This window comes from Maniola jurtina, chromosome 5 (genome assembly GCF_905333055.1).
Source record: "Maniola jurtina chromosome 5, ilManJurt1.1, whole genome shotgun sequence".
NCBI classification, from domain to species: Eukaryota; Metazoa; Arthropoda; class Insecta; order Lepidoptera; family Nymphalidae; genus Maniola; species Maniola jurtina.
Window position 1 is genome coordinate 9,077,835 of NC_060033.1, and position 25,469 is coordinate 9,103,303.

A 25,469-nucleotide genomic window follows, 5' to 3' on the forward strand; every position below is an offset into this window, starting at 1 on the left:
TACACCATACATTCATTTAGTAAATGCGCATGGATTTTTGAGTTGCGGGAGCGTAGTTCCTAATTGCGGTGGGTGGTTTTTTAACCCCCGACCCAAAATGAGGGGTGTTATAAGTTTGACGTGTGTATCGTGTATCTGTGTATCTGTCTGTGGCATCGTAGCTCCTAAACTAATGAACCGATTTTAATTTAGTTTTTTTTTGAAAGGTGGCTTGATCGAGAGTGTTCTTAGCTATAATCCAAGAAAATCGGCCCAGCCGTTTGAAAGTTATCAGCTCTTTTCTAGTTACTGTAACCTTCCTTGTCGGGGGTGTTATAAATTTTTAATTTGACACTTGTTCTTTTTACTTACCAAATCCAAATAGTAAGTAATCGAAATATTATATTAAAGTCATAATCACTTAACGGACGATGGAGATGGCTATGCTTGGAGTTTCTCTATGTGAATAAATCAGAAATTATGGCGCGTGGAAGTCCCTACAAAAGACCCTTATCCAGCAGTGGAGTCTAACGGTTGATGATGATGTTGATGATGAAAATAGTTATCGCTTAGCTTAAGGTGTGGGAGAAGACGTAAAATAGGAGAATTATCTGATAGCTAGCAGTTAAATCTTGTCAAATAAAATAAAAGTGGGTATCATTATGACGCAAAATTTTCATAGCTTACCAACATAAAATATAATATACCTACTAACTGTTAGATAAAAAATTTCGCAACATTTCCGCCTTCAAATTTAGGTATTATCCTTTAAAGCCTAACAGTAAAATGTTATGGTCGAGATTTTGCCGAATATAAACAGAACCATAAAAGTGGTGAAATACCTGTCAAGAGCGTGTCTGACAACGCTTAAGGAAGGGTTCCGCAGTAATCTTATAAAAAATGTCTTAGCATCCATCGTTGTATGATTTTTTATTTCACCATGGTACCTAGTAGGTATATACAAAGTACGGCCTCACTATCGAAATTCGGCAAATGGTTCGAGTTCGGGCAAATTTTACGACAGTTCGGCATTCGACAAATCAACTGGTCACACAATTCGGGATACTGTGAATGTTTTGTGGTTGGCGAATTTGAAATAGGTAGGTACCTAAGTTTGGCTTATTAGCCACCCAGCCGACTCGATATTCTGTGAATAGCCCTCCCTGTGTATTAGATTATATCCTGGAAAAACAAAAAAATCCCCACAGGATTCGTAAAAAATCTATAGGTATTCGCGCCAACCATGCGGGTTATTACGAATGTGTCGAACGATTGCAGCTTTTAGACTTGATATTTCGTTTCCTTTACTGCATTTTCATACTCGACTGCATCATGTGGTCAAAATCAGGCCCGGTTTCCACTTAAGCGGAGTGGAGACGTGTTCAGTCGATCAGATTTTTAAAAGATTATGATTTACGTGATCATTTTCTTCAAAATTCACGTCATCTATTAAAAATCCTCTCCGCACCGCTTGAGTGGGCACAATGGGCATACCCACAACCCTAAGTCTCGTGACGTCACACTTTCATGGTCTATCGTGTTCGGTGTTCGGTGGTGTATAGAACTATGCATTGTACAATATCTTGGTAAGGCAAAAATACCAACCTATTTTGTAAACATCTCCTAGTTTGAGTGAATGCACTGTATCAATCATTAGCTGATGTCCGCGACGTTTAAGGTTTTTCGAAATTTCGTGGGAACTCTGATTTTCCGGGATAAAAAGTAGCCTACGTGCTAATCCAGGATATTATCTATCTCCATTCCAAATTTCAGCCAAATCCGTCTAGTGGTTTTTGCGTGAAGGAGTAACAAACATACACACACACATACACACAAACTTTCGCCTTTATAATATTATATAGTATGACTCATGAGCGAGTTCATACTACAAGAAGCACTTGGCCGATTTTCGGGTGGCTGTGACCACAACCTTTTTTGAGGGCTGCATCCGCGCCTGGTGGAGACCAGGCCTTGAGGTGGATGTCACTAATTCCGTTCTACACTACGTTTAACATAATATTAGTCCTCAATCTAAGCTTTGAACTAAATAATTGACAGATCTAAATCTAGAGTCCTATAACAGGGTGCATTATGAGCATATTATTATCAGAACATTTAGACCTGTCATTTTAGTTTAGAGTTGTGTACAACAGAATTAGTCACATTAGCTGATGACCCGCACATATGGCGGAGCGCAGGACTGCGCGCGGATGCGCGAAGTATCCGCACGGATGTACAATTGATTTTAGATATTATTTCAATGAGGACAATGTCGATATTTTGACTGTGAAAAATGCTCTTCGCTGCACTCTGCCATATGTGCGCCGGCCCTTATGCTAATTTGTAACAAGGTAGTTTTGAAATGAAACAAAAATAAGTTTTCAATTTAAACTGCTCTTTATTCAAGTCTTTGGAATGATGACACCACTCAAGCAACCATTAGGTAACTAAGGGCCGATTTTTCAATCGTCAAATAACTTTTATTCCCGTATTGACAGATATCCTATACAAAAACTGTCAAATTCTCAAATTTATTCCTCAGATAAAAGTTATTTGACGATTGAAAAAGTCGGCCCTGAGATATTGTATGACTATGTAAATTATAATAATAAATATAGGTACTAATTTGTAAGGGTTAGGACACACTTGCAGAGTAGGTTGCAGAATTCAGCCGATTCTCGCCCATTTGGCTACCCTACATCGGAGTTTGCTACGTTCCGCACGTTGCGACTCCCCTTGCCGCCACTCCGCGCGTTCTCACTCCTCTCTTGGTTTACGTTCTCCTTTACTCTGCTGCATAGTATTTGCCAAAAAAGAATCCATGTTGGTAATATTATAGTAGTTCCGACATTGAACAACCAGTTACCATAAATCTGGAAATGGGGAAAAAATTGTAAAAATGTGATGATACTTCTTTGGCCACTCCTAGCCTAATTTGACAGATGTCGATTCAGGATCAAATCGAGAGTCTCCTCACTCTAGTTCACTCTGCTTCAATGCTCACGAATATTTGTAATCTCAACGTCACTCGATACGATTACTTTTACTTCACACACAAAAATTCGGACTCACAGGTGTCACATTTGTTTATTAGAGGTCTCTATTCAAATGAAAATGTCTTAGCCGTTATTGAATTTGTCTGACAAAATTACGGTAATATTTGGGACAGAGATACTAGTTTTTATCTCAAGAAAATTAAAGGGTTCCTATGAGATTTCAAAAATCTATTTCCGAAATTAAAGTGACGGGCAAGAGTTAGTACATAAAAATCCTGGGTTTAGCGATATTTACCATAGAATCGACGATAGAGAACATGACAGCCTGCATAGCCGCGTCGCGACCTCGGCCCAGCATGCTCAAAATTGCTTCCTCCGGGAACAGAACCCGGGAATACAGAATCAACGCGACGGATACCGCAAACAACGGCTGCAAGACGAGGCATAGAAGCCGCTTGAGTAACAAGGCTATAGCACTGTAAAAAAGTAACAAAACTTAATTAATAAAATTCAGGTAACACTTCTTACGCCGATTACTCTATTTATTGATTATTCTAGATCTAAAGCTAAGCCAGGTATCGATCTATCGCTTCATTAAGAATGGATTATTAGATATAGGTATTATGCAAATTGAAAACAAAAATGGCACTATACAAAAATTGCCAGTTCTGTATAATTATAACTATAGTACTCGACAGATCGAGATGGCAATCGTGGTATGAGGCGAGAGGACCCCCCGCACGTCACCCACGCGATCCCGCACCGGGTTAGTGCGGGGGATGTGCGGGTATGCGGGGGCGTCCCCAGCTCGATTGTCATCTCGACCTGTCGCGTATATACATCAGCTGTATATATTGTTTATTCTGTATATTCTGCGAGACACGTCCGTTGTGACCTTTATCTCGGTAACTTCTATAAGAACCTTTCGCTGAATCACACTAATGTCACTTTATTACTTTGTCATTGTAAGTTCGATTGCTGAACGAGATTCTTCATAAGACCATTAAAAAATCGAGATTTTGGATCTCTCTCTAAACTAAATTTAGAGTGTCTTCATCTTTTTCTATTTAACATTGCCAAAAAATAACGGAAATGAGTTTTCTACAAATTTAAACATTATGCGTAAGACTGGCACTCAAAGTCACGAGGTTCATAGTTTTAAATTAAAACTAGTTTGTCTATCCTTTTCTCATCATATTGGTAAGAAAAGGCGCGAATTCTCTCAAAAGTTGCCATCAGAATCTGTACAACTATTTACCTTCTTCTTCCGCGGTCATCCGCAACTACGCCGACTAACAACGCCAGCGGCGTATACAACACGGCAATACTCAATCCCAAAGGAAAATTGTGCATCCCAATCGCCAAACAGGCCGTGGACAATTCTATTAGTAGCAGTATGTTAATCATCGACATATCTTCAAAGCTTAGTGGTGTTGACCAGAAACGTAATAAAAATGGCGTAAAGATAATCAGAAATACTGATACTGATATAAGACCGTAGTAGACTGACACTTCGGACGGTTGGTTAAAGTAGGTTGCACCTGAAAAAAATACAATATTTAAGAACATGTAAAGAAAAATGTATATATAAAGTATTAAATTGACGGCTTATCGTATTGAGTCCAAAAAATAAATGCTAATATTATAAATGCGAAAGTGTGTCTGTTTGTCTGTCTGCTAGCTTTTCACCGCTCAACAGTTTAACCGATTTTGATGTTTGGTACAAAGTTAGCATACATCCTGAGGATGGACATATGCTACTTTTTATCCCGCAAACTCTTTGATTTTCCGGGATACAAAGTAGGTATATCCACCTATATCTATCTCGGATGCAAGCTATCTATCTATTTGTACATCTCCCAAACACCAAACACAATCAAACAGATGGGCCAAAGGTAAAAGACAGACATACACACTTTCGCAATATTAAAACGTATATATGTACACTAATAGGTATAAGTTTTTTGCTTATGTTTCTGCTTCTGTTTGGATATGACAATGTCCACCATACTAGATTTGTCATGACGTCACCTACGACCTGTCTTTATCACGTGGAACATTAAGACGAAGCCAACGGCAACTCAGTAGTCGCGTAACTAACAATAAACTCACCAATTTTACTGAAGATCAATGGCGAATTCATAACGGCGTAGCCCAGAACATGTACGAATAAATAATTACCACCCACATTAACTATACTAAAGTTTACTTCTAACTTTTTCTTTTCTGTTACTATTATTTCAGATATTTCTCTCTTTCTTTTTATTATGGGTTCATTTTCTTTCTCTTTCTCTTGATTATCTGTGTTCATATCTCCATCTTGATCAGTGTTTTCGAATATTTCAGCCATCTCTGTCAAGTTTTCGTCTGGCTCGCTTTCCATTGGTTCCTCATCCCTTTGTAGTGATACCCACAAACATAGTGCGTGTATTAACATTGCCCCACATAAAAGACAGAGTGATGGCATGTACTGTCCTAAAAGAAAGTTCAGATAAAATATATCTGAATTGAACTGAGGATCTTCTCAGTTCAATTCAGATTGAAAGGTTTGAGAAATATTGACTCACCAATAGAAATGAATCGATTAGTAGCCGCTAGCATATAAAAGAAATAACTTTGATGGAATCTTTCCAGTAGATTATTCAGGGAACGTAGTATACTTTCCAAAGCTATGCCAAGTCGGAAGAAATTCCCTGGTACAAGGGTGTGCATTCTCGGAGGGTCGCCGGCAGGGTCGTTTGACTCCCGGCCCTCGAGAGTTACTGCCTCGATACCAAATCGGTGGAAAAGGCCGTGGTTGCCGTTTGGCACCTTGAAGATAAGGACATATAACTATTAATTTCAACTCTATATTTCTTATCCATATTATCCTAATCCTAATCAGCTAGTATTATAAATGCGAAAGTGTGGATGTCTGGATGTTTGTTACTCAATCACGCAAAAACTACTGGACGGATTTGGCTGAAATTTGGAATGGAGATAGATTATACCCTGGATTAACACATAGGCTACTTTTATCCCGGAAAATCAAAGAGTTCCCACTGGACTCTTAAGGGTCTATCCATTTAACTGATTCATATGAAAGATACAGAGGTAGCTTACGCCCCGGAAATTGACTTCGGCAACTTTTTATGCCGGAAAAGCAAAGGGATTTTTTTTAAAAAAAACCTAAATCCACTCGGAGGGAGTCGCGGGCATCACCTAGTTGCTTTATATTTTCAATTCTGTTTTAAGTAAACCTGGTCGTCTGACGGAAGGCTACAGCCATGGTTAGTTACCAATCCGCTGTTAAAGCCGTGCCGCAAAGCGATTTAGCATTTCGGTAAGATGCTGTGTAGAAACTGATTAAGAGTGTGGGTGTAATTAAAACTGCCACACCCTTTCCAAGTTAGCCTGCTGCCATTTTAGACTGCATCATCACTTACCACCAGTTGAGATCCCAGTTAATGGCTAACTTATGAAATAAAATAAAACGAAAACCTTTGAGCATTTCAAGTGTTTTTTAGTGATTCTCTTAAATTGTTATAGTTTTAGATTTAATCATAATTAGACTTTAATTTAGTGTGAACGATAGGGGCTAGTATATCAGTCATCTATAAAATTATCGACAATCATTAGATTAAAAGAAATAAAAAGCTAAAGCACTTACCCCAGCAATTTGTGTGGAGACCATACCCAACATGGTCCAAATATTGTTAACCCATTCATCCATGTGATGAGGTTTACGAGTCCAGGAATAACTGTGCATAAAGTTTTAGTGTTTAAACTATAGTACGTGATTTCCCTAATAAGCTATACTTATAATGTGTATAAAGTTTTAATATACAATTTCTAAATTCTTGAGTCCAAAACTCAAAACTAAAATCGTTATAAGAGATCAAAACTCTACCACCAGTTCAGAAATAAATATCTACTGAGAAGAGTCAGTAAGAAAATCAGCAGGTTTTCAAAAAACACTAAATTAATCAATATTTTGAATGCGAAAATGTGTATCTGTGTCCATCAGTAACATTTTCGCGGCTTATCCGCTTAACCGACTATGACGACATTTAATACAGGGATAGGTTAGTATCCCAGACTAACATAGCCTACTTTTCAATCTTGTTTACGAGTCAAGAGTATCAACTTACCTATTTTTATATGAATGATGGATGCCAGATTTCAAACACAATTTGTGAACTAAATTGACTAGATCCAGATTTGGAAGTTGACCATTTAACCCTTCCACTTTTACTTCTATATACTCTGTAATTTAAAATGTAAGTGAACATTTACTACCAGGGCTATAATATCTTGGACCACTGAAATAAGTATATCCATATATTGTATAAGTTCGCTGGAAGAGGTGTACCATACAAACTGTCAGTTATTTTTGTGCCCATTCGAGGCGCCCTATCGAGCGTAAAAGGAAATTAAAAGGAAATTTTGAGTTAAATGGTTTTCATGTTCGATCTTGTCCCCCCCTTCACCATTTTACCACCGAACCGCAAGACGTCGGGCGAGTTTCCATCCTTATGTTGTTGACATTCCATCTACACGCACGAAAGGTTTTGCGTCTTCATTCCTCATACGCATGGCTAAGGTTTGGAATACTCTTCCGCGATCTGTGTTTCCTACCAATTACAATCCGGGTACCTTTAAAACAAGAGTGAATAGGCACCTTCTTGGTAAACGCGTCCCATCTTAGACCACATCATCACTTTCCATCAGGTGTGATTGTGGTCAAGCGCTTACCTATAGCGAATAAAAAAAAAATGCATCATCACTAACATTTATTGGTTGGCAAGTTGTTGTAAAGTTTTACTTACTAAACTTAGGTGTATGAAACTCCAGATTAATGGCTGCCTGTATCGAACCTGATCGTCCCTTCAAAACACCAGGATCCAAGCATTTACTATGATCCGTGATCCATTCATAACCTTTAGTAAGCTTCCCTAAATCTAAACCTGAAGCACCAGGCTGCCAAAAACTACCAAGAGTTGAATAGAAGCTGGGGGATTCTCTTTTTAAACCATGGTATGCCTCCAGCCAGGCCTGCATACCAAGTTGTTCATGTTCCGTGATTAGAAATATTATGTCTTTTGCCCAGTATTTTTGTGCTGTAAAGAAAGTCAAAATTTAAACCTTTTGAATACTATTTTGTATCCATATCAAAATACTCAATCTCACACCAAATGATCTGTTCTGAATTCAGAGTTTTGCTTTCCATGTTTACAGCTTTGTATAAGTGTCTTGGAATGCTCAATTTTCATCTACTTTCTTAAATAACCTTAAAACTATTTATTTCAAATACAAAAATACTATATTTGAGATGTTCATGTCATAGCAAACTCATTCATTTTGATACACAGTACAGTTTGCCTTTAATTTTCTAATTTGCCCTCCCATCCCCTAAAATGAACCCCATATTCATAAATTCATTTATTTACATTATACACAAGTCTTAGTTTGTGTCACAGAAATTCATAACATGTACACCAAATTTCATTTAATTGGTCTGAAAATTGGATGAGACAGACAGACACACAAGTGACCTTACATCTACTAATTACTACTCATCTATTATCTACTCACGTCTGGCAAACTGAGCAAATGCTAACATCAAAGCAATGCCAGCTGTTGTCCCTTTCTGATGATTAGAGAGTGAACGATACGGCGCCGTTACTACTAAAGCCTCGAGAGAAGATGTCCGCGGCGCTCGGAGAATACCATATACATTTGTACCTTTGTAAGTCTGAAAAAAGACACAAAACTGCTAGAATTTATTTAATAAATTGTTTTCTTTGAGATTTATTTATTTATTTACTAAATCAAATAAATACATAATACAAATTAAAAAAATTAAGATTTCATTGGAACACTGCTGCAGCTGCACAAAAATTTAATTAAAGAGCTTTTTTTTATTTTGTTACAAGCAGGCCTTGACTGCAATCATGTCTAGTGATAAGTGATGGTATTGTTTAAGATGGAAGCAGGCTAACTTGGAAGGGGTTTGGCAGTCTTATTAAGCTGATACCCCTTATCAGTTTCTACGCAGCACCCTACCGGAACACTTAGCGGCATGATTATGCCAGTAGGGTGGTAACTAGACTAGACCATAGACAATTTAGAAAATACAAATAAAGGCCAGCAGAATATTAGTCCATAAATTATATTCATAACCTTACCTGTCCTTGTCCAAGTGGATAGTTTAAGCTGAAGTTATGCGTGTACACTTCCAGACCTAACTGCGACATCTTGCCTACAAGCCAAGGCACTGGCATCTCATTACTATCGTCATATTTATCCTAGAAAAAAATGCTGATAAAGTGTTTTAAAATGCAATTTTTATATCTTGATTTTTATGGGACCAGGACACCTTTATCCGACAAGGACACCCCAAAATTGTAGCCATTACATCTAACAAGTAGTTGTGTAAGTACTTTTTCAAATAATACATTACTATACCCTATTCTCAGAATGAAGTTAGCATAGAGCTTTTGTGATGCAATCCCAAACAAATGCTAAAGCTGAAAATCTCAATGGGTGTTAACTATTTTGATTCACCCATCATAACCCATTTTCAAAAACCATTCTAAATTCAATTAGAAAATGTTTTCAAAAAACATTCTAAATTCAATTAGAAAACAGTTTTGTTTGTGGCTGGTTGGCGATTCAAAATGGTTAGCACCCACTGACACTTTTGGCTCTATCTTTTGCATGGGATTATGTTACAAAGAGACCACTATACTAACTTCATTCCACACATAGGGTACAGTTGTTGCTTACAACATTGTGGCTAATTCTGTTGTACACAATATCTGAACCAAACTAAAATGACAGGTTATGGAAAGCATTAGAATTAGATCTGTAAATTTAGTTTAGGGATTGTGTACTACATAATAATTAGCTAGTTTACTTTTGTAAAGATTAGATAGCTACTTAATGTGATACTTAATATGGATAAGGATCCAAATGTAACATAATATTAACTATCAAAGTATAGATAGGTATATATTACTGACTTACCTCTAGTTCCTGTGTAAACTCAGTAAAGAATTTATTGGCAGAATGCTCGCCATTGAATTCATTTGTAACCAGCCCCGGCAATAATGCATTTTCCGAAAAATACGTCTCATTATTAAACTCCCGATGAGCTAGCATGAAGAACCAAACTATGGAACCAATATAGCAGAGAAAACATAACGGAAAGTGGATTTTCTTAAGCACTTTAACCCATTTCACTGATCCGTACTCCGGATCTGATAAAAGACCCATTTCGTACTGGATATTCGAATTGGAAGTAGATCTGCGCATAAAGCGCAGGCCGCAAAGTGCAAGATGCTCTACTAAGATAAAATTATTTTATTTACTTAATTTAAATTTAAATAAATAAAATATCCTTGCTTTTAGTTTTGCTAATTAATATTTTTTTGACAGAATTAAGAATTTGTTACCTATTTTACTAACGAACCAGTGTTTTCACTTACGATTTTGGTTTTACCCTATTTTAAAATTAAGATTTATGGCGCTAAAATAAGTTCACGCTATCTTTTTATATTATTTCACAACCCCATTTAACATTTTTGATAGTATTTCATGATCCTAAATCTTACTAAGTCTTGAAACGTAGAAGATGTTCTTTTATCATTAAAAAAAATCCTGTCAGTCTCATACGAATAATAAATAATATCCAGCTGATTAGTTTTTGTACCCTTTTTTATTTCTCTGAAAATACGCTATTATTCCACAATTCGTTTTTTATACTGTCCTTTTTAAGTCCCTGTCAACATGAAACCGTTCTAAACCGTGCCTTATTAGCCATTTTGCCCTAAAAAAGGGCGAAATCCCTAAAAGTGGAAACACTGTGACAGGTCGTCACAATGACAGTGTAACGACATTGACAGAGGCCAGCTGACACTTGACAATGTCAGTGTGAAAGTGCAGTAGAAATGGGTAACATTAGTATTTGATAGCGAGGTTTTCACGTGATTTAAAATTAGTAATGTCAAAGTGCATCAATAAAATATTTCTAAGGTTTATATTATTCGTGGAATGCTTAAAGGGTTTAGTTTTCAATTTTCAGGAAATAAAAAATTCACGGATTATTATTATCTCGTTTTTATAAAAATCGACAAATCTTAGTCATAATAATATAAATAGGTAAATAATATTTTAAATTTTTAAATCACATTTTGCATTTGGGAACCCCTCCTTTTCGTCAAAAGCTGTAAAATTTCTTCTTCACTTTTACCCTTCGTCTCAGGTATGAATATCATTGTAAAAATGAATCCCCCAAAGTTTACAGCGCCATAAAACACGAATGGGGAGAATTGTCCAAAAATATTGCACATTGGAGTGTAAATGGTCACCAAGACGAACGTCATGAACCAAGCAAATGTGACCACTACTCCGACTACTTTGGCACGAATCTGAAATACACAAAATAAGATTATTTTTATAGCAGCTATCCTGCGTCGTGTTCCTCATTGTAAAGGCCGTGGCCTCTTTCCATAATTTTTTTTAAATGGTAGAGGTTTTCCTGGATTAATAAAATACGGTGGGCTCCCAGATTCTTTCTCACAGTAGATAGGTGTCTAATATCTCAATCAAATTAATTATCCTTAATTCAATTGCCAATAATATAATTATACTATAGTATAGTCTATAGATTCTGTAGAGCATCATTGTTGTCATCTTTAAAAAAAGTAAGTAGGGAATCAATTTTATTATTATTAATTAGAATTCTTCCGACAATTATATCGAAAGCCGGTGTATGTATTCATCTTATAGTACCTACGCGACAGGTTGAGATGGCAATCGGGGTATGAGGCGGGAGGACGCTCCATACACCCGCATGTCACCCGCGCTCACCTTACCGTCTATATTAGAACCGCGTAGACTCTTTCAATTTACACGCGTAAATTTCTTTATCCCAGGATATTAGAGTCTGCTTATTAAGGTATCTAAGTAATCAAAAGCCTATAAAACCCTTTATACATGTACTTTAGCCCTGCTAATTATACTTCGTGGCATGTGAGTTTATCGTGACTCGTGAGTCAAAACTACAAATAACTAGGTAGTAAAGAAGAGAATATTATATCTACTTTATGATAATAACATTGACTTACTTGAAAACTAAACATTTCAGTCATAATGATGTACGGAAGTGGCGATATCCCTGCGCCATACATAGCTACACCCAACATCATAGTTACAACTGGTAGCCAGCCGGCTACATTGACGCCTTGGTCTTGCACAATCATCATTATCGCTATGGCAGACATGGAACATGCAGAGACTAGATATGCACCCACAAGGAGAGGCTGAAAGTGGAAAATTCTGAATAAGTAATTGATTGATATGGAGGCATGAACAAACGCGTAAACAAGTGTAAATTAAAAATATATAACACCCCCGACAAGTGATGGTTACAGTAACTAGAAAAGAGCTGATAACTTTGAAACGGCTGAACCGATTTTCTTGGATTATAGCTAAGAACACTCTCGATCATGCCACCTTTAAAAAAAAACGAAATTGAAATCGGTTCATTCGTTTAAGAGCTACGATGTTACAGACAGATACACAGATACATACGTCAAACTATAACACCAATCTTTTTGGGTCGGGGGTTAAAAACGAGTATTTCAGACCTTAAACCTGGAGCATCATTAGAAAAAGGTAAAATGACAAATTAGACATTGGAAGAACAGCTGGTCTGCAGCAGTATAAGGGGCAAATATTTTAGTTCTGTAAGTAGATGAGAACATAACTTTGACAATATACATAACATATTATATGCCTTCAATAAGTCCAGCAAATGGCAGTTGGTACAAGTTCGTCTTGAAGTAGGTAGAAGCAGTTCCCGTGAAGCAATCCACGTCATAAACCTGAGTTATTAAATAGAAAAAAAAAATATTCAAATAAACTTTTACAAGTTCCTTCTTATGAATCTAAGTACTAAGTACTTGTTCGAAATGTCCTTCCTACCGAGAAGAACCAGCAAGATATGTCCCAGATCAAATCTGATACATCTCCAAAACGGATCCATTCAGATTACTTAATAACCAGTAATAATTTTCTTCTGCGTTAGCTGTTACCTACCTAGCACGTTTTTAAAGTTTTGCAAGCAATTTTTGTAATGTCTTTACCTTTCTTCCAAATTTTTCTACACACGCTGCAAGTGCTAAAGTGCTGATGATTATAACGATAGGGAAGCTGAGCGTCTGGATTTCAGGACTAATATCAAACTTCGCTCCCGTTGAAATTAAGATAGTTGATGCGTAGGTCATTATGGCATACGAGCCGTTTAATCCATGGAAAGTAAAACTGAACATGATAAGAATAAAGCCACGACGCCAGGACTCTTCTTTTACTGAAACAAAATGTAGGTAGGTAAATATAGACCTAAGAACTTGGGAGTTATCAGTTAATATTTTAGCTACAAAATCAATTCATATATCGATATATCTTCACAGCTTATGTAAACATTCTCAGGAGCACCATAAAGAGTAAGGAGTTGGAATCCAAAACTCAATAACAAAGCCCTTATTGTATAACAAAAAATAGGCACGTTACATTCAACGCTTCGAGGTTCACTTATGCAACCCACGCCACGGATCAAATCCGTGTTGTACCTACAGTCATGGAAATTTGTGTAAGCCGGGACCTGCTTGTACACTTACATAAAAGATGTTTATGTTTAATAACAAGTGTAAATTAAAAATTTATAACACCCCCGACAAGTGAAGGTTACAGTAACTAGAAAGAACTGATAACTTTCAAACGGCTGAACCGATTTTCTTGGATTATAGCTAAGATCACTCTCGATCAAGCCACCTTTCAAATAAAAAAACTAAATTAAAATCGGTTCATTAGTTTAGGAGCTACGATGCCACAGACAGATACACAGATTCACACGTCAAACTTAAAACACCCTTCTTTTTGACCATACCATGATAATGTTAACCTAGACGCGTCATTTTTATAAACTATTTATTTATGAAATCAATTATATCTTACCTATTCCAACAATACTAAGATTGGGGAGAGTTTTAAAATGCTCCTCTTCTTTCTGCATACCGTTTACTATACTTTGTACAATTTGGTCATCCTTTTCTAACCCTCTCAGAAATGCAACCGTCTCTATTGCTTCCTGTAATTCAACGTGATGGTATTTACTATTAAATATTTACGCAAGGAATTAAATTGTTCTTAGATTTTACATAACTAGATCATCTGTAAAACCACTTTGGTATTATTGTATATCCTAATTGGTTGTTACTAATTTTGAATAAATAAGTAATGATATCTCAAATATTCAAATAATATTAAATTGGTTCTAGAAACGCTTAGAGATACACTATTTTAACAACACTAGTTTAGCGAAAAACGTATAACATTTCCCTAAACTACTTCATAAAAATCATAATTCAAAATGTTACGTACGTTGATTTTGCCACGTTTTACTAGGAATGCGGGAGATTCAGGAGCTTTGAGTAAAATTAGGATTGTAAAAATTGGCAAACTCAGCCCAATTGTGACCACTGTAAAATAGCTCCAGTACGCTCCAATAATATACATTATGAGTAGGCCCACGGTCTGTAGAAGCATGGGCAATGTACCCAGAACCCCTCGCAGGTCGTCCTGACTAATTTCCTTGACGTACATTGGCACAATGTTGAAACAGCCTCCAGCCGCTAAACCAGCAAACAATCTTGCTATTATGAGCGTTGTTGTAGAAGAATAGGACAGTTTGATTATCCATGAAATCTGAAAACGATAATGAAAGGTTTTTTTTGACTTGTCCTAAAAAAAAACAGGGCAAGTGCGAATCAGACTCGCGCACCGAGGGTCAGGTATTTATTCCAACATTTTGCACGATAAATCAAAAACTATTATGCATAAAAATAAATAAAAATCTGTTTTAGAATGTACAGATTAAAGCTCTTTCATATGATAGGTACTTGGTATAGTAATCTTACTTTGAAAATTGAATCGCATTTTAATTTGTTTTAATGATGTAACCAGAAATTTACGGTTTTCGGGTTTATTCTTTTACTTGTGCTTTAAGACCTACCTACCTGCCAAATTTCATGATTCTAGGTCAACGGGAAGTACCCTATAGGTTTTCTAGACAGACACGACGGACGGACGGACAGACAGACAACAAAGTGATCCTATAAGGGTTCCGTTTTTCCTTTTGGGGTATGGAAACCGAAAAAGATGCCCAAACTGGGCATCTTTTTCTGCTGGGCGTTCAAAACCTGTCATTAAGTAGTTTGTTTGAGCAAAGTATACGCACCGCTTCTGGAATAGCTATGAGTATTATACCAATCCTTCTACCACAGACATCAGCGATAAATGAATACAGTGATACTCCGAATATTGCTGACATACTCATTGCGCTAGCTATCCAAGACACCATATTGTCTGATAATGGGTAGCCGGTAGGAGAATTTTCAGATTGAAGAATCTTGGTCGTTGGTGAGATCCAACCACACTCCATACCATATGCGAGGAGTGTAATACTTGCTGAAAATGAAGAAGTGAAAATTATTTTTCATATATCCTCCCAAATAAAGTGTCTATATATTTTGGCTAATTAAGTTACAAAATCTCTGTTTTTTGTTTTTTTATTGTTGTTTGGGTTTCAAAATACCGTTTGTGCTTCTGCACACATCACTGTTGCTGCTCTTTTTCTCATAGTTTTCTTCTTTTTCTCATTTTTCATAGTTTCATACAGTCCATATTATAACGCAGCATACGACTCACATAATATTTTACGTAACGTTCTGAATGCTCTAATTGATGGATTCAGCAAAGCCATATCCTATTCTATCAAAAAAACATTCGATTTCGGTTCTGCGGACTTTACCAATCACCTGATTATGACCAGCACGGTGGTCCTCATCTTGGCATATCACGTGTTCCTTTCACACTTATATTATCGTGTCTCGAACCTTTTCTCGTTTACTATTACTTTCTACTAAATGACTGAGAGGGAAGTATCGAAGTTAGGCACTGCACCACTGATTCTAAAATACTCTTTAAATATATTGGCTATATCCTCTGCATCCACATTATGAAAGGGATACTAATAAACATTTAGACCGATCATTTTACTCTTTACATAACTATCCCTTGGTCGATTAAATATGGCAAAGTCTCACTTTCACTTCCCATTCACACACGGCGCTTCTCGCTTCCCTTTCTACTTACGGCTCAGATACCGCCTGGCTGTGAATTTTCATCATACCACACTAATTTTATAATAATAACTATGATAACTCAAAATTTAAAAAACCCCCGATACAAAAACCTCTATAAAAAAACTAGAAAAGATCTGATAACTTTCAAACAGCTGAACCGATTTTCTTTGATTATAGCTAAGAATACTCGCGATCAAGCCCCCTTTCAAACAAAAAAACTAAATTAAAATAGGTTCATTCGTTTAGGAGCTACGATGCCACAGACAGATAAATAGATACACACGTCAAACTTATAACACCCCTCTTTTTGGGTCGGGGGTGAAAAATAGAATCATTCTTACCTAATAAAGAAAAAGTCCACTGTAAATGGGTGTGCCCCTTCTTGAATGCTTTCTCCATTCTTAATATGTTTTATTTTTTTAAATAATATTAATATATATACTTGATAACTTATTTTAATTAATTATATTCTTACAAATTTAAATAACACGACACACAAAAGTGTTTCAAAATATTTTACTTTTTGACGGGATTTTGTTCCCGATATCACAGTTAACGTCTCATTTTCGATTGGCGTCTATAACAAAGCCAAACCACCTATTTATAATAATAATATTATCGTCTTCCATATTGTTCTGTATACAGAGTGATTACGATTGCTATTTTAGTGCTCTTCATTGGAAAGGATCACACTATTTTAAAAATTATTATGTGTCGCGAAAATTATACACTTCTCGACCATTTTGTGTTGGTAGTAAACACATTTTCGTTTTACTAATTAATTATGCTTTTTTTATAAATCACGTAGATAAATAAAAAAAATTACTAAAAATAAATAAATAATAAAGCGAAGCGATTGTTTTTAATATTTACGTGAGACCATAGATATTAACTAATATAATAATTAACACTAGGTACTCAAGACAGTATCTAAATAGTGTAGGAGCACCGTGTAAAAAAATATATGCCACCGCACTGTTGATTCAAACTACCATTTTTCTTCCGGTTTTTGTTTGAATCGCATTAAGAAAAGTTATGCAAAGCAATTAGTTTTACTGTTTTATATCATCCAGTGAATTGATTAGTATATTTAGTATTTTAAGAATAGACTATTTGCCTGCATTAGTAAGTCATGCGTAGCACACAATACAATCTTAGATAATTTATTGTTTTAAGATACTTATTTATTATTTAAAAACCTTGTACACAGAGGAAAACTTTCCTATAATCTACATTAATAAAAGACGTAATTATTTACATCTATATTATATTTAACTATGTATTTTAACTTGACGATGCACGTGATTTTTTCCGCGTGGATTTAGGTTTTTAAAAAAATCCCGTAAGAACTCTTTGATTTTCCTGGATGAAAATAGCTTAATTATGTAATTCTCCGGGTTGCAAGCTATCTCTGTAGGTACCAAAGGTCAAAATCGGTTCTAAGAATGGGATGGGATTAAAAAGGTAACATACTGACAAACGGATAGACGAACAGACAGACAATTCGTATTTAAATATTAGTATGGATTATGCCTTTGTATGTTTTGTCCCTATATATTTTTTAAATTAAATATTTACGCTTGCTAAAATAAATATTTACATATATTTTGAAGATAAGATAATAATATTATTTGAAACGTTTGCTATTAAATTTTGGCTGAATAAGTGATGCAATTACAATTTTTTTGCGCAATCTGGCTTGTTGCCAAATTAAAATATATAAGTATTATCTCGTAAAATAGGTAAAATTCTTCTTTTTTTGCATTTTCACTGTCACTTCTACCAATAAACAACAATAAGAGTAAGTATTAATAGGTGAGAGTACTTATTAATAAACACGCACTTGCTTCCTATAAGTAATCCTTATTGCTCAATTTACATTACGGTGGTAACTGGTAGGTTTTATTTATTATTGATAAGGTCTTTGGAATCATTGTATGTACAGCGTGTTGCGTTCATCTACCTCAGTATATTATATTTTTCAAGTTCCATTTCAAATTCTTAACGCAATTAAAGTATCGAAGATAATAATAGCAATTAATTTTATTAGAAATATAAAAAACAATAGCACCCTTAAACTAATATTTTAAATATAAAAAATAATAGAATCCATGGTAACTAATGTATCTTTCCAAAATATAACAAATTAATTTATGAAGCAGACTCTTACTAACGCGTCATGTTGGTAAACCATAGAACTATGGCTTAACAAATTAGTAATAAGTATTTGTCAATGATCATCATCAGTCTTCATCTAATAATGCGTCTAACCAGGTCGATATAGGCTCTAAAGAGATTCTTGTGGCAATAGTCGGACTGGGATAATATGTCGAACAGTCATCTGAAATCCATCCCGAAGTGATTCCCCAAAGACCATCATCAGCGATAATAGGAGCTCCAACGTCGGGCTACAAAATATATAAATACTAGATCAACCACAGATCAACTATAGCTTGAAGCAGCTAAAAATGCTGAATGAAACATAAGTAAGTAATACAATGATTCTAGATAATATGAAAAAAAAAGTTATTGTACCATGCACGGACTATGATGAGACATGATGGGCTCCAAACAAAGACTTGATACATCCAGTGAATAATTATATGTTTGCATAACATTATAACATTTATCCCAAGGTATCATTTTCTGGGTGGACACTCGCATGCTGTACTGTTTCATACGCTCTTTTGCTGCTTTAGATAGGACTTTGCCATTGATCTGAAAATTTCAAAGTTTTTTGTCATGAGATTTCAAATTAGTTCTCGAGTTTGCACAAAACTTGTAAGTTTCAAAAATCCTTGAAGTGAATACTTACAATTAATCTCGACCAATAGGTCGCCATAAACTTCGCACTGACAATCGACTGTTTTATAACCGACAAACTTATTGGTCTAATATTTTCTGAGCACTGTACAAGCTGTCCAATTCTAAGCATCGACAAATCAAAACTGGGCTTCTTGTAGACGTATGATGGATGAACTTCAATTCCTTTCAAAGAGACTAAGGCTCCACCTTTCTTGCAGTTCACTGATCCTAGCCGAGCCTTAAAAAGCTTGATAGTTTCTCTTATGCTGCAATAAAGTGTAATTTTAAAATCTTATTTAGATAAATCCTTTTCAAGAGACTTGACACTGATATTGTTACAAATCTATTGGGTAGAATCGCTGCCGTTTCTAAATATAATTAAACTGATGACAATAAAACAATACTTGATTTTACGTACTTGAAAAACTCGCTAGCAACAGTCAATATCCATTTCTTATGTATCAGAGCACCAGAAGCATAATGTGCACCCTTTTTCTGGATAGAGACTGAATAAGGATAATCAGAAAGTCGTGTTGATTTGCATTTTGAATCATCAATAAGCGTCGCCAACTTAGAGGTTTCAGAGTTAGATCCTTTATGCGGAAATATATCAATCGTTGCGTTACCTGAAATAATAAACATCAATAAAAGCGAAGAAAAAATGCAAACTGTTCTAATTATCCCCACTCTCCCGCAAACGATATTATCTATGATTTCATCAAAATTTGCGAGATAGATCCAGTACCTAACTAAATAATAAGGTTGGAAATGAATTGAAAAACTATTAACAAACCATCAACAAATCTGCTTTTCAGTTCTGCATTCCTTTCTCGACTTGGTTTTTCTTTTAAGCTTACATTATAAACTTCATTGCTTTCTGAATCAATTGAATCGGTTTCTTCATAATCTTCTGCTGGATTTTCATCGTAATTTTCTGTATTCACAAGATCAATAAAAAGTGAAATAATAGCTATATTAATTATATATCTTATCTTGTTGTTCATTTTGTTACTTTGGTAAAAATATTTACAAATTAAGTTAAAATGCCACAGCTTTCGCGTAGCTGTTGATTTATTTAATAATTATAGCCATTTTATAGATTCGACATCGCAGTCAAGTTAATGTAGTCGTATAAAGCGTCAATGTTATCGACAGGTGTTAAATACTGTGTAAAATAAGGAAAATAAAACGATATCGTTTCTAGAGCATCGACATATTTATTTTGTAAAAAAAAAAGTATTGAATTGTCGTGAAAGATTACAATGGCATCTTTTTTTAAAAATAGCGGTTTTTTTTTTAATTTTCATGATTAGATTCATTAGTTCAAAAGAATATACCTATAGGTCGTAATATTACTTAGCTGATGACTGTTTTCAGTTTCTGTTAAAGTAAACAACAAAATGTGAACAATTATAATATTTATGAATTAAAAATATCTTTATTTTCCAATTTTTTTTTTATGGATATGCAAAATATTCGTGGGTACTTTTGCAGGACGCGTTTGGAATGCTCGAAGCTTTAGTTCCAGTCACAGGTTTCAGCGTATCTAAATAAGTAATAATTATTATCATCTTGTGCAGTGGCCATCCACGGTAATATTGTCACGATATAAATTATTATAAAATCACCCAAATTTATGGATTGATATTTTTTTTACAAAACTTTCGTAAATCTTTTATTTTTCTATTCTCTTTTTTTTCAAAATACTTTTTGAAGTCGACATTCGAAAAGTATACAGTTATTGAACCAAAACTTCATTTTTTTTTCAATTGCTCTTTTAGGCCTGAGTCCATTTTCTCTGAGTATTTTACTCGAAACCAAGAGTCTGAATGACGATAGTTATAGGTCTACTAAAGTTCATCACCAAGAATTTGCTTTTCATTAAAAATACATTGCTCTTCATTAACAGGATACAACCACAGCACTTCATCGTGGTGAGACAGATTTCGCTGATTTTTCACAGCCCACATACGATCTCACTATTCTCTACATTAATTTCATTTACGGGATATTTCACCGATTTTATTTCGATATTTTGATAGAAAGGCTAGGCTGGACAAAACATCTTTAGAAGAGCATTCTTATGTAACATGTTTGTATTCATAGCCTAATAGTAGCTTGAGGTTGAAACAATACAAGTGTTTGTTAAACTTTGAGTTTAACAAGAATTGTTTTTGAATTGATTATAAGAGTTAAACTGAGTTTGAAATTCAACTTTCATTTGAATTCTTAAAATGGGCAGATAAGTCTAAAATGTATGCTTGGAATAATATAATTTGTTTTTTAATTGTTAGTTATAGTATTTTTAGGCCTAATGTCCTAAGTGGTGAGTGTTTTTAGGTTTATAGTTACGACTGCAAATTATTATTTAGATGTTAAGGGTCAGTGCCCATAAAATATCAAAATGGTCTAGTTTAGGCCGTTTTGATGAGAAAAAATTATAAATACTTAAATGATTGTTTTAATTGTAATGGTTTTATTTCGATTTCAGTTACAATTTGGTAGCTACTTATTAAATTTATTTTTCAGATTAAAATTTTTAATTTAAAAATCCAGTAGAAGAATGTACTTTGAATTCCAGGGTAAACATATCCTACGAGTAGAAAAGCCGGTTTATTTTACAAGCTATCTCTGTGTCTAATTATGTCAAAATCGGTTTAGCGGTTGAGGAGTAACTATTGCATTTAGTATGGATATAGTATGAAATAATGGATACTTCCTTACCTCTAAAAATTATAATTATCAAACCAACCCATTTAAACAATTATAATATTGCTACTTTAACAACAAATTTTAGAGTCAACAACTAAGAATACAGATTTAGAATGTGAATTTCCACCCAAAATGGAGGAAGACCTTACACACGTCAGAAGAAAACGCTTGACCACGGAGTCCGGACTTGTCTGCTTAGAAGATTATCCATATACGGTCTCAGTCAGGTATCAAAAATAAATTCTTTCTCTTGCCCACTGTCCCATTTCATTTGGGCTCGGGTCACCTTGTACGAACCTATGCACCCGGACATTCTGTCTGGGGTCATCATTGGACATTTCTTAGGCATTGAGTAGATACAAGTTAGCCCTTGACTGCGATCTTACCTGAACGTAAGTGATGATCTAGTCTAAGATGGAAGCGGGCTAACTTGGAAGGGGTATGACAGGTTCATTAAACCCATACCCCATATTTCTACACGGCATCGTTCCGATATGCTAAATCGCTTGGCGGCACGACTTTGCTGATATGATGGTAACAGACTATAGACGAAGTCTTCCACCACACCAGACCAGAGACAATTTAGAAAATATAAATTCCCAAATTGCTCCTGCCGGGAATCGAACCGGGACCTCCCACTTATAGAGTCCAACTTATAGCACCAGGGAGGTCGTCGTTCTTTACTAGAATACTAAATATCAAAATTGTAATGCCTTTTGTCGTCCCTTAACATTGACAGAAGACAAAAGATGTCTTTATGTGTACCTATAAATTTTTATTTATTGTTGATTAGGTTGCATGGAAGACATTGGTGCGGGGGTGCTATAGTTAGTCAACAATGGATATTGACGGCAGCGCAGTGTTTTGACTAGTGAGTTATCAATCCTGAATATTTTTGCCTTAGATTTAACACTTTACACGAGAAAGTTTGTAACTTTTTCTCTAGGTATCCATACCTAGCTACGTGCCGTTCTGCTTAAGAACAATTTTATTGGCTACAGATCTTAATAAGAAACCCTTGTTTGCTAATTGATAGATACTCATATTGAGGGAAAAATATTACCTTACTCGGTTAATGGTTACTAAGTGTATTTTACAGCGTATCTAAGGAAGAAATAACAGTCCGAATGGGTTCAGTGTTCAGAGACTACGGCGGCAGAATCCTATCAGTGACTGATATCCAGCGTCATCCCGACTACAGGACCGACCAGTACTACCCTGAGCACAACCTTGCATTGATAAAGGTTCATCATTATGTACTTCTTCCAACTTACTAATACTAAAACCCACACTAATATTATAAATGTGCAGGTAAGTCTATTTGTCTGCTAGCTTTTGTACATTCCATCCGTGTAACAGATTTTTACGAAAGTGTACAGGGATAGTTTACGTCTCGGAGATGGATCATAGCCTACTTTTTGTCCCAGAAAATCTAAAAGTTTTTGCGGGATTCTTATAAAAACCTTAATCCACACGGATGAAGTAGCGGGCATCATCTATTTGGTACGGACATAACTTGCATCCTAGAGAACATTGGATAATTTTTATCCCGAAAGTAAAAAGTTTCCACGTGTCCAAAATCTACGTGGATGAAGTCGCGGGTGTCATTTAATTTAAAGTAGGTACCTATCTACCTTAGAATATAATTTTTCGCCCTAACTATGTAATTTAGAGGAGTTCAAAACAGTAAAATTTTGTAAATTTTCAAGGTGAATATCCTAATCGTACCCAACAGCCGTATTCAAGCAGTCTCTTTAGCGTCAAACAATGCAGACTTACCGCCACTCTTCGGGGAGATAGTTGTCACCGGTTATGGTTCTGTGGTAAGATTTTAAGAGCATTTTGGAAAATGATAGCCCCCTTGTGTTCATCTAGTTTTCATACTCGTACTAAAAATGTATTAAATTCGTAGAAAATTCGTATTAAAATGAGAATAAAGAAAAAACTTTACTAACATGACTCTGCAAACATGCCTAGCCCTAAATGTATTAAATTCGTAGAAAATTCGTATTAAAATGAGAATAAAGATGGGGAAAGAAAAAACTTTACTAACATGACTCTGCAAACATGCCTAGCCCTATGTTGACGATTGAAGCAGAAATACATAGACAGGTTTTAATAGATAATACTGCTTTTAGGCAACAGGCCAAATACGTGATGGTGTAAATCAAGAGTTGCGTCGAATGATCGTGAAAATGGTGCCCAAAGCCAGGTGTAGATTGGAGTACGGTAACGACTATCAACTTCAGCACGATCATATTATATGTGCTTGCAAAGCACAGTGAAAGGAATTGCTTTATGTGCGGTAAGCAGTTGAAATTAATCCTAATCAAATTATCGGAATTAATACAATCCGTTTATCGTTATATATATTATATAATAGATATATTGTTTGTTTATAAACTTTTTTATTCAGAAAGTAATAATACAGATTTTCACAAATGTTAAAAATACTTAAATATAAAAATTATAAAACAAAAATATCATCCAAATCACTGTAACGAGGCAGGGTGCCCAGAACGCTGGCTGCGTTACCTCGTTGAATGGCCAGACTAATATGCTGACCAAGGTAACTGCCAGATTTCCGGTCACCCGTGGACTCCACAAGACGGGATGACAGGTCCTTAAAAAAGGATCTGGCATCCTCGCCCCACGAACCCATGGTCTCCACTCCAAAAGGCACAAATATGAAATTATTTTCTATATTTTCATATTACGGAATTAATTAATTTGTGTGAAACAAACATGTGGAAAATCTCACACTCAAAGAGATTGAGTAGTATTTCATTGTCAATCTCAATAGGGGTGTACATTGCCGGTCTACAAGTCGCTTGGTCATTATAATGAGTACTCACAAGCAGCAATGTGTTTGACTGGTTTGACAAATCATGCTGGATCCTGATTCGTTCAAATACCTGAAAGCATTTTCTGCCCTTACAAATCAGTCAGATCAGCTTCATGTATTATATTGTCTTGCCACTGATATTCCTACGTATTTTCTTTGTATAACGTCCTGAAAAGAGACCGTCTGACATAGTAGCAACAAGGTAACCCCAATACGGTAGATAATCAATTTTATTCATCATCATAATCATTATCAACCGATAAATGTCCACCGCTGGGCATAGGTCTCTTTAGGCGCTTTCACAGGCTACGATCTTGTGCCGCATGAATCCAGCGGCACCAAGTGGGAGGCTTTCCAATGCTGCACTTATCGGTGCGAGGTGCACTTTGGGACACCAACGCCATTACTAGATAATTATTGCGCTGTTACAACATGCAACTTTTTTTTTTTTTTAATGTAAGGCACAATTTTTAGGGTGATACAGGAGACCCAGCAGTCCACTTCAGTGGTATGAATCGTGCTGGAACTCTTTACGGGATAGCATTGTTTTCTGGTACCGAAGAGTGTGCCTACAAATCTAAACCAGGAGTGTATGCGAAGGTAATTTACTCGTTTATAACTTTTTTTATATTGTACCGATGGGGCTGGCATATAGGACACCTATAAAAGCCCATTAAAAATGTTAGAATAAAAAATAAAATAAAAACTTTTTATGTCTATAATTTGCGCATTACCCATTGGGTACAACTCATTAAACTCATTTTTTTTTTCAGGTCGCTTTTAGTCGAGCCTGGATAGACAAAGTCATAAATGAAACTGAGCGTAATGAAAGTATTGATAGTAGTGAAAATGCTATACCAATCGATGCTATAGTATAGACTATAGTCTAATAAATAAATCGGTCAAGTACGAGTCGGACACGCACACAAAGGGTTCCGTACC

At 35.5% G+C, this 25,469-nt stretch overlaps 3 protein-coding genes and 1 pseudogene across 3 annotated transcripts; 1 reads left to right on the plus strand and 3 right to left on the minus strand.

The window, feature by feature from the left end:
- Positions 1-2,353: 2,353 nt before the first annotated feature.
- Positions 2,354-10,404, minus strand: LOC123865762 (glycosylphosphatidylinositol anchor attachment 1 protein). Its single transcript, XM_045906983.1, has 11 exons — positions 9,984-10,404; positions 9,143-9,262; positions 8,550-8,709; positions 7,784-8,074; positions 7,106-7,220; positions 6,625-6,715; positions 5,543-5,786; positions 5,088-5,450; positions 4,234-4,516; positions 3,271-3,451; positions 2,354-2,852 (listed from the first exon to the last, which is right to left on the minus strand). The coding sequence occupies exons 1-11, from the start codon at positions 10,269-10,271 to the stop codon at positions 2,670-2,672; spliced, it is 2,319 nt and encodes a 772-aa protein (XP_045762939.1). The 5' UTR covers positions 10,272-10,404; the 3' UTR covers positions 2,354-2,669.
- Positions 10,405-11,137: 733 nt separating this feature from the next.
- On the minus strand, positions 11,138-16,861 carry LOC123865764 (facilitated trehalose transporter Tret1-like). Its single transcript, XM_045906986.1, has 7 exons — positions 16,507-16,861; positions 15,259-15,488; positions 14,403-14,726; positions 13,977-14,109; positions 13,106-13,329; positions 12,086-12,280; positions 11,138-11,386 (listed from the first exon to the last, which is right to left on the minus strand). The coding sequence occupies exons 1-7, from the start codon at positions 16,562-16,564 to the stop codon at positions 11,138-11,140; spliced, it is 1,413 nt and encodes a 470-aa protein (XP_045762942.1). The 5' UTR covers positions 16,565-16,861.
- A 905-nt stretch (positions 16,862-17,766) lies between these two features.
- Positions 17,767-20,189, minus strand: LOC123865031 (hypodermin-A-like). Its single transcript, XM_045905848.1, has 5 exons — positions 19,764-20,189; positions 19,389-19,596; positions 18,981-19,236; positions 18,701-18,883; positions 17,767-18,573 (listed from the first exon to the last, which is right to left on the minus strand). The coding sequence occupies exons 1-5, from the start codon at positions 19,972-19,974 to the stop codon at positions 18,409-18,411; spliced, it is 1,023 nt and encodes a 340-aa protein (XP_045761804.1). The 5' UTR covers positions 19,975-20,189; the 3' UTR covers positions 17,767-18,408.
- Positions 20,190-21,101: 912 nt separating this feature from the next.
- On the plus strand, positions 21,102-25,421 carry LOC123865313 (annotated as a pseudogene).
- The last annotated feature ends 48 nt before the right edge of the window (positions 25,422-25,469 follow it).